The sequence below is a fragment of the Rhea americana genome, unplaced genomic scaffold, assembly GCF_003343005.1.
Source record: "Rhea americana isolate MKP2758 unplaced genomic scaffold, rheAme1 scaffold_23, whole genome shotgun sequence".
Classification (NCBI taxonomy): domain Eukaryota; kingdom Metazoa; phylum Chordata; class Aves; order Rheiformes; family Rheidae; genus Rhea; species Rhea americana.
Genome location: NW_028186346.1, coordinates 7,682,758 through 7,692,866, shown reverse-complemented (window position 1 = coordinate 7,692,866; position 10,109 = coordinate 7,682,758). Strand labels below are relative to the sequence as shown.

The 10,109-nt window shown below is 38.2% G+C and overlaps 1 protein-coding gene across 1 annotated transcript; it reads left to right on the top strand.

Annotated features, from left to right (window-relative positions):
- The first annotated feature begins 534 nt into the window (after positions 1-534).
- On the top strand, positions 535-9,820 carry SLC10A2 (solute carrier family 10 member 2). The gene is made up of 6 exons (XM_085306041.1): positions 535-956; positions 4,149-4,267; positions 5,400-5,488; positions 7,600-7,775; positions 8,398-8,555; positions 9,687-9,820. Exons 1-6 carry the CDS (start codon positions 535-537, stop codon positions 9,818-9,820), a joined length of 1,098 nt encoding a protein of 365 aa, XP_085162167.1.
- The last annotated feature ends 289 nt before the right edge of the window (positions 9,821-10,109 follow it).

Genomic DNA, 10,109 nt, shown 5'->3' with positions numbered 1-10,109 from the left:
CATATATCCTGCTCAACCCTTACACCAGAGCACTATGTCACTTGGCAAGAGATGCTGCCTCAAATCTGTTTCTGCAGCTTTCTCTGTGCAGGACTAAGACCTTTGTTTGCTCTTCTGTGAATGCAGAGAAGCTCTGAAGTTCTCCTGAATTGTAGCCCTGTGTAACTGTTAGAAGGAAAATAATTAATCCTAGCTTATCCTAACTTTCCCTCCCTCCTACATTTCTCAGTCTGTGTGTTCAGCTACACCATAAACCTTTGCTGCACCCTTAAATATTAACACAGCTATTCTCTTCATGTGGAATTCCTCATTTTCATATGAATAAATGATTAATTGTCGCCCAACTGAGCAGGTATAACTTTTATAACTATATGAATCAGCACTATGCCAATCCCTTTAAGAATAGTAACACTGTTCAAGTATTTATTGTACTTTATTGCTTCCTGGATCATTTAAAAGGAGTCACTGACAAACAGCCATTTACACAGGCTTAAAAGTTTGCGTTGGATGAACTGAGTGTTTCTGTATTTCAAAATGCAGACGTACCTTCTTCTCCAGCAACTTAAGGCTAGGTCTTTGACAGAAAACTCCAGTGTTTGTCCGCTAAATGCTACTATTTGCAATGGCACATCTTGTGTGTTACCCGAGGACAATTTTAACAAAATTTTGAATACGGTACTGAGTACTGTTCTGACAATCATGCTGGCTATGGTGATGTTCTCTATGGGCTGTAATGTGGAACTAAAAAAATTTTGGGGACACATAAAAAGACCCTGGGGTATTTTTGTGGGTTTTCTTTGCCAGTTTGGAATTATGCCTCTCACAGGCTTCGTGCTATCAGTGGCCTTTAATGTGCTTCCTATTCAAGCGGTTGCGGTGCTGATCATGGGATGTTGCCCGGGTGGAACAGCTTCCAATATCCTTGCCTACTGGGTGGATGGTGACATGGACCTAAGGTAAGAGCAGTTACTCTCTAAAAAGTTCATGTGTCTTTTTATGGTGTAGGCTTCATACCAAAAAGCTTGCATGACATTTGTCTTTGCTATCTGGCTTATGCATGTTGGAGCCTCCTTCTTGCAGAGTTGTTTAATTTCTATAATAGTAATAAATATGAATAGAATAGCAATTATGCTCTGTTCATTGAGAATTCATGAGGACGATAACATGATAAGATTGTGTATAGTAGAAAATATCTTCATTATAAACACTTAGATCCTGCTGAAAATAGTACCAATGAACACCTCTAAAATACCAAAGGTTATGAAAACTTGGTCTAAGAGCCACATTTGTGGTTTTGTTTCTCCCAAGATCTCAGGCAGTGGGAAAAGAAAACCCAGAATTTTAGAAACTGAATCTTGTATATGAAATGGTGGCTATGCAATAATTTTTAAAGTAATGTTTCTTGAAAGATATCATCTATGGAAAAGTATTTTCCCTCCTTTTGTGTTTTACACAATGAATAGACCTTCAAAGCTTTTCTCTTTGTCAACTAATACAGATGAAAATCACTTGTGGCAATTCTATTTGCTCCTGGCACCCTATAGAAGTTTTCAAGCTGAAGGAAACTTTAATACGATACATGGCACCGCCCTCCCTGTTGGGTATAAAGGAAAAGCTCCTTTGGGGCTAAGTGTGATGATCTCAATGACAGCTAATTTGGCTGCAACTTCAGGATGCTGCAAACTCAAAAACTATGACACATAAGGCAGCCAACATGCTCGCTGACATCAACCACACAGTAGAAATGAACTCAGCTTTTGATACAAATTCAAGGTGGGGGTGCTCATTAATTCAAACAGCCTTTAAAAATGAGCTTTTTTTTTTATTCTGATCACTTTTCATTAAAATAAATAGAATCACTTCTCTGTTTCCCACAGAGTAACATAAATTGCAACATTCATCCAATTTATCATATGTCAGTCTGAACTAGAAATGGAAAAACTAATAGAAGTAAGAAAGATGTGGAGCTAAGGTGAACAGAGTAAGAATTTAATATTTGTGGCTTTACTAAAACATTTTTTCTGTCCTTTGAAAACAGTGAATTTTTCTGTCACATATAGGTGTTAATGTAATATGTGCTTTTTGATACTGTATATAGTCGACTCTGCTAATTGCCAACTTCCCTACTCTGGAGGACAGATCTATGACATTAGAAACTGTAACACACTATTTCAATAAATGTAGTTCTGAGAAACCACAGATGGAAAGATACGCAGGATAAATTTGAAATTCCCAGTCTTACTGTGGAAGAACACACTGAGCCAAACTATGCTTTCACAGCTCTGAATGTTCAGGGTAGTGCCATTGAAATCAGTAGTAAAAATCTGAATTGATGATACTATAAATAAGAGTAGAATTTATCTCCCATGACCCTGGCAGAGGGTAAGGTAAATTAAAAATACGTATAAAAGATTATTTTTCAGGTAAAAACCTTATCCTTTAAGATTTCAAAGGCTTTTGATCAGGACCTCAGTGACATAATGCAAGGCCTGCAGGATGTGGCAGATATAGCAAACTAAGCAATGCAATGATCTTCAGTTCTTGATGAAAGAATAACAGCATAAGTAGCCTGGCTAGTTTCTACAGTCTGCATAGTATTATAAAAAACCTGTCAGTTTTACAGAAAGTCAACATATCAAACAAAGGTTTTCCTTTCAACTGATATATTTTTGTGCTTATACATAACCAGCCGTCACCCTTGCTTGCAGTCCTGCTTCAAAATTTAGCCGTGCAAATAGATCACAAGTTGGAGAAGGAATGATTTTTCTGCTTCTGATATAATTACAGGGAGATGAAGTGTGAGGTTTTATGCTTTTTTTGTTGCTCAGGCTTAGCTGATGTCCTCCAGAGTTTCCCATGGGGGCACCTGTTTTTGACATTTCTTAGTATTTAATGAGAGCAACCACTGAGTCACCACCCCTCTTCTCTGCAGCACCCATGAGAGTTTCTGTAAGCACTGGAGTTAGAGATGGAGAATGAGCAGACTTTGAAACAGGATTTAGGTATTGGAAATGCAGGAAAATGTAGGGAATATGGATGAAGGAAAATTAAGATGTTTTATCCATTTGGAGCTTCACCTGACCTGAGTCATAGACCATTGCTCTTTTAACTTTGCACATAGGAATCCTCKTGCTAGAGGCTCCTACAAAGTTATAGCTAATAATACTGAAACACAGAGTAATAGGAACCAAAATTAACACAAATATATCTGCAGTTTCTGTATGACTTGTTCTAGATAACCCTGGATCTCCCTAGTTTGTAGGAGAGGATTGATATCATCTTTTTTGAGGACAATCCATGTAGAAAAGCAGTCAGGAGTGAGGCTCAGAAAGATGTTCCTAAATTCCCTTCTCTAGAGTCCTCTCTTGTAATTTTTACCGCAGAGGAGTGTGATTTGTAGACATAATTTTATCTATACTATTCACATTCTGAGAATCTCCTCTTTTTTCGCCTGTGTTGCCTTGCCCATCTTCTTCATTCTTGCAACAGAAGCATATTTTTGTAAGAGGTGTATCAAACCTGATAAAAGAAAGGCTTTTATTTCAAACTGGAAAGGTCTTCCAACAAATCAAGGAAGCAACAATACTTATGCTCAGCTTCACTAAGTAACTCTCAGCACCTATTTGGGGGCATAGAGCAGAACTAGGCAGAAAGGGGAATTTTATCCCATCATACATGCTAGGTAATTAATTTTTCTGTCTTATTTTATTGGCTTTGGAGTGAAATTTTAACACTCCAAAATTACTGGTAAAATGGAAAGCTCCAGCTTAAATCCCTCTGATCCTGCCTAGCTTGCYGGGCCTCTCAAAGGCCAGTCATGCAGTCAGTGTGCAGACAAATTTGCCAACAGACTTCCTGATGGCTTCCTGCCTGACTCCTTCTTTTGTACTGACAGTTGCTGTTATGTGTCTGCAGAACATGTGGATATTTCATGTTCTTTTTTTTTGTCCTTTCTTTTGTTTCACAGTAGAAGCTATTTTTTCAATTTAGGATTCTTTTTTCCCCTTAACTTGATACATGGGACAAACTGTCTGTAGCCAGTTGTATTTCTTSCCCAACATTTCATAGCTGTTAAGTCATAATAAGAAAATGAGAAAGACTGTAGGGTAGCATGAGACAAACTGTCAYATTAACCACTTTCTTTCCAGCGTCAGCATGACAACTTGCTCCACAGTGCTTGCAATGGGGATGATGCCACTTTGTCTCTTTATTTATACCAAGATGTGGACTGATGCTGGCTCAATCGTACTCCCATATGACAGCATTGGTGAGTCAAGTAAATCAGCACTTTCCCTTCTAACTCTGTCCTTCATTCTTTTTCTGGTAACAATTGTCTTGGTATCGTCATCATTGCAGAGTCACACAGATGTGACCTCGGATTTTTAAAAGATATTTATTCACCTACTTTCCAATAACATCAGTGGGAGTTATTCCATATCTTTTTAGGTCATCCAGAGCTCTGTGGAACAAAGCCTTTAAGTTTTCACAAATATGGTACAGATATTTATCGCAAGGTAGTACGTGTTTTTTTATTTAAATTGGCTGGAAAACTTGCATAGGACTGGGATAAGAATATAGAATAATTCATACAGGAATAGATGTTTTCCGTGGATAAAAGTGCTTGTAACAGCTTCAAGGCACAATCCTGCAACGTGCTAAGTGCCAAGGCCATACTCTAGCAAAGTACTTAAGCACATGTGGATAATTAAGCAAGTGATTAAAACTGCTGAGTCTCATTGAAAAGCTGCAATCTACACTACCACGAGTGGCTTCATTTGACTTCTTGTCAAAAATCTCATCCATCTACAAGCAGAATATGGGCTAAGTATTTAGAAATACATGCTCCAGTGCTTCACAGAACTGTGGCCCTAGTGCTTATCAAGTTTGATTCCATGTTGTGCTAATCTTACAAAGCCAGCAGAGTCACTTTTATATTCTTCAATTTCATTTCCCATTGTCCTCGAAAAAAATTGCATAAATTGCTTGCACTTTTTGACATAAATTCTGCAGGAGGGAGGCCAAAACAAAAGAAGCTCTGAACTGGTTGTTGATACGGTACAGTAGCAAAACACCTGCAGACAGAATGAACATTTAATAAACCAACTCATATCGCAGCATAGTGATGATTAACACACTCAAATTTCTGTCTCCCTTTTTGATTCGGGTGAATGAGCATGTAGCTAAGCAGAATGGCAATTACTTCAACAGGTTTGCAAAGATAGCAGACTCTATAGAAAAGCAAATGGGCAGGTGTGGGTAGAGCGTGCGWATGTATCAGACACATCCTCCACAGGCTTCCTCTGTAAGCTCAGCCACTCTATACAGTGTCTTTTCTCCCATCATGAACTTCTGCATTATATGTGGGCTTATTTTTTTCTTTTTTTTTTCACCTTTTCCAGGAATTTCACTAGTAGCTCTTGTAGTTCCTGTTTCATTTGGGATGTATGTTAACCACAGATGGCCTCATAAAGCAAAAATTATACTTAAGGTAGGATATGTAAGCTGAATCATTATTAATTGCAGACAATTTGTGGATTCAGTGCCACCACTGAAGCAATACATTGCTATTCATAGTATCTGACTTCACAAGAACTGTGAAGTTCTCTGTAGAGAGCAAATGAGATGCTACAGCAAAGTATTGCTTTCCCCCTCCACAAATAGTCGTGAGTTGCATACGTTATGATAAACTATCATTATCCAAGGAGCCTATTTTGTCTTTGGTGAGAACTATGTTAATAATTAAGCTCAGTGTATAACATAATGTATAAAAACTGAAAGCTGGGAGGAAAATCATTCTGGTGACTGGAAAGTATTTCTCTACACAATAAAAAAAAAGAAAACTTATTCTGGCTCAAACAAAAAAGTTTCTACTTTTAAACCAGTTTATTGTTTTTTGGAAATTTTGAGCAAAACTTATTTTTGAAAATGTTGCTTCTGTTTAAAAAATCCAGCAAAAACTATTCACAAAATTCAACTATATTTACTAGATCATTTCAAATACATCAAAACTACATTCAGAGGCAACAAAATGTATCACAAAAATAATAATAATAGCCTACCTATGTTTGGTGTTAGCAGCAATCATTCAGAACATTTCTCTGATAGGTTCAAAGTGTTTTATAGACATGATCCTCATGACCCTCACTGACCACCCCTAATATTATCTTCTTAATTTTCTTAATTTAAGCTRAGTTGATCTAACAGCTAGTTAGTTACCTATATTTCATTATTCTTTCTGTGATAACAGCTCAGGAAAAGAAGACCACAAAAGAAGTCCMTTTAAATCAAATTCATTTTCCTGAAATATTAGCTTACTGTGTTTTTTTTTTCAAATGTACTCATAGCTTACTTATGAACTTGGTTACTATGAAGTGTTGGTTTCAAAACTATTCTATTCCTGTTTAATCAGTTATGGGAAAAGGGTGGATTTGAACTCGCATAGGGAAAGACTCCACTTGCTCTCTCAGCAAAACAACACCATTTCATTTTCTTTCATAGTGGATGGGTAAATAGCCCATAGAGGAGTCTGTTGACAGCTTGCTTTGTGCAGGACAGGAAAGCACGAAGGGAAGATTGAGCCATAACCATCAGATCAAGGTCCATACAGTGACAAACAGAGATAAGAGCACGGAGATGCTGTACCAAGTGAGCTAAAGGAGCTTGTCACAGCCAGACTATATTTATTTTTCATAGGTGCATATCCTTAGTAGTTCAGAAAAACAAAAGCAGTTGTTCACTCGGTGCTCTTAAAAAGGCTTCAGCCAAAGACTGAAGAAGTCAGTTCAATGGGAATAGGCTTCCCATATAAACGTCTTAGCTGCAAAATGGTTTCTCCTAAGCCTAACCCCAGAAGTCAGTCAGTGAGTTCCCTGGCAATATATGCCATGAGAGCAAATATTTCACTTGGATATTGAGAAGAGAGTTAATTATCCCTCTCTCTGGCAAGCAGCGGCTAGGATCTCTGCACGTTCAACGACAGGAAATAAGATCACCTCGGAGATTATGGCTATGTAGGAACGCCACATATACTCACATTCAGTTTCCAAACACACTGTATTTTCAGCCACATTAAAGATTTACTCATCCACTTGGAAAATAATTTCCCAGCACTAACAATCTGGTGTCTAGTTAGCATACTCTGTACTAAGTCCCAAGTGTAACTGCCAAGTGGGGGGAAAATCTATTATACTAGCTAGTAGACTGTCTCAATAACTCTAGGAAAATAGTTCTGATCTATGCATCATTTCTTGTTCATGCCGTGCCTCTGAGATTATTTTTAATGTTGCATTCTAAGTATAGCAAAAGTTTCAAGAGATCAGTCTTACTGATACCTGCTATAGATACCTGTTCTACTGTGCCTTGATCTATAGCCGTAATCACATGTTGAAATAACTTGTATATCTCCAGTTTTTTTGAAAATGGCAGCTAATTTGTGCGCTTGTTGTGAATTACATTGCAAAAAGTGTTCCATTTTATATTTAATAAGATATTTTAATGACTTAGTTAAAGAACTTCATGAGCATGTTTGAAATTTTGTTTGATGTCATTAAATTTCATCAAAGTCTCTTTCCACACAGTCCTTCCTCTTTTTTCCCACAGATTGGTTCCATTGTTGGAGCAATCCTCATCGTGCTCATAGCTGTGGTTGCAGGAATTCTGTACAAAGGCTCCTGGATTATCTCCCCTAAATTATGGATCATTGGTACTATATTTCCAGCAGCTGGATATTCTCTGGGGTTCCTTCTGGCGCGCGTAGCTGGTCTAACTTGGAACAGGTATAGATTTCTCTGTGACATAGAGCTATAGTCTTATTGCCGCTGTAAAGTTTTTATTTAATGATTAATCAATGCTGAGAATACTCCCTAAATATTAGTCATCCTGCAAGGTCACTCATTCCCCAACTCTGTTTCTGCAGTACTGCACTTAGATAAGTCTTTTCTTGTGCTTGTTTTTGTTTATGGATTCTAATTCTCTATTTCCTCCAATCTGTCATGTGTCTTCACCTTGCGTGCCTGCGTCCTACACCTCAAAGGAAGTAGATAGGACAGGCATTACTAACCAGCTGGCTGGGAYTGCAGTAAAATTTCCCATGAAGTAGCAGCAGTCTACAATTTAGAGCATCATTACAAGAGAGGGAGATAGTGAGTGTTGCTGAACAATATAACATACATGTCTTGAAAGTGGAGGACAGTCTTCTACAATTGCTGAACACCCRTAAATTGTATTTCCTCTAGTGCTAACCACTGTATGTCTTGCGGAGCGTTTTGTGGGCTGTGTGAGCTGGAGGATACTGTTTTCTCAGTTATCTACTACTGCATGTTATTTATCCGGACTCCCAAAAAGCTTAGGAATGCACAGGCTCCTATATGATGACTGTCTTTGTATTACTCCCTTCAGATGTCGAACAGTGGCTCTGGAAACAGGCTTGCAGAACACACAGCTGTGTACGACAATTGTACAGCTCTCCTTCAGCCCTGAACAGCTTGAACTGATGTTTACTTTCCCGCTCATCTACAGTATTTTCCAAGTGTTGTTTGCACTAATAATTTTAGCAGGTAAGGTATAGACATTTTCCATTATAGCAGGTGTTATTATTATCAGTCTCATTTGTCATGAAGTATGGAGAAAATAAAAATAGACAATTTAGGGATTAAAATAGTCAAATGGAATACAGGTAAGCAAATAATGCCCCCAGTTATTAGTGAAAATTGCCACTGTGGTGTGCCCTGCAGAAGGAAGATATGAGGATCGGTTCCAGATTTGTAAGGACGCTTTCTTTCAGCATAAGGGAGGGGATCTCCATCACCTACAGCTGAACACATGAGCATACCTTGAACACAGGGTTGTTATCAGCCTTTGCTGAGGAAGGGTAAATGGATCTTCTGCCAGAGCCTTATATCACCCCAAGGTGGCAGGGGTTACGTTGCACTCCAGAATCATTCCCAATCGGCGCAGCCCAGCAGGCAGCTAGCCCTCCAGCCAGCTCCTAAGAAAACTGGCATTAACTTAGTGGAAGTATTTTCCATGAGAAATAAAGGCCCCTTTTCCTCCCCATATACACCTTGTATGAGTTGCGCTGCCGCTAACATAGCTGACTTACTGAGGGCAGGACCTCGTTCGCCCCTGCTGCTCACCCCTAAAACCAGCTGTAGCTATTTAGATCCTAATTCCAAACCAGACTTCTCACCAGCAGCCCAGAGCRCTGCCCYGGGGACACGGGCTTGGAGGGGTAGWGCTGATGYRTACCTCTCAGGCAGGCAACAGCGTGAGGACRGTGCAAGGACAGGCAAACCGCTCTGCCCGGCTTTGTCTCGGTTTCTGCCAAACGGAGCTGACTGAGAAGTAACAATCAATCCCCCAGACCCAGCCAAGAGCCCGAAAGCTTTCTAAGTTAGACAAACAATACATTTAGAAGTCATTGCACACAGCAGGAAGAGGAAGCAGTCCAACACCAAAATCAGAATTTAAAATATATTCCTAGTAATTTTCTAAATATGCTTTTTTAGTGATGAGTGCTGCTAAAATATAATATTTAAATATARCTTTAAACTGTCTGGGGGTGTATGAATACACCTTTAAGTAATATAAGGAAGGAAAATGTTGTGTGGTAACATTGTACTACAATAGTTTCTTCAGAACGTTATTGTAATTTCTTTATTTAATACTGAACGTATACTGATTTCCAGGCTACTGTATTTACAAAAGATACCGGTGCAAAACGAAGACAGATGACATGAAAGCAGAGGAAGAAACCAAATCAAAATCAGTGTCATCAAGTGCTGTAACAAACGGAGGATTTATATCAAATGAGAGCAAATAGACGATCACCTCACTGTTCCAACCAGCTAAAAATGTATAATATCTATGATTTACTTAAAACTTTTTTTTTACATTTTGTTGCTTTAAGGAAATATTTAACAAAAGAAAGTGTTCTGTTGATATTGTACAGAAAGACTTTAAAAAGATTAACTTATGAAAGATTTCTACTTTAATTTTGAATGTGGTTTCTGCTATGATTGTAGAATCTATTTTTGAAGCTAATTCTCTAAAATATTTAATGTTATATTATGGCTTATTTAAAAGAAGCAGAATAAAGTTGGCACAGTAAC

What these genes read in the sequence shown, in the direction of transcription:
- SLC10A2 (XM_085306041.1), top strand. Translation starts at nt 535, where the DNA reads ATGCAGACGTACCTTCTTCTCCAGCAACTTAAGGCTAGGTCTTTGACA. An exon ending in AAGCAAAAATTATACTTAAG is followed by an intron (nt 5,489 to 7,599) that starts GTAGGATATGTA and finishes TTTTTCCCACAG; the next exon opens with ATTGGTTCCATTGTTGGAGC. An exon ending in GCTGGTCTAACTTGGAACAG is followed by an intron (nt 7,776 to 8,397) that starts GTATAGATTTCT and finishes TACTCCCTTCAG; the next exon opens with ATGTCGAACAGTGGCTCTGG.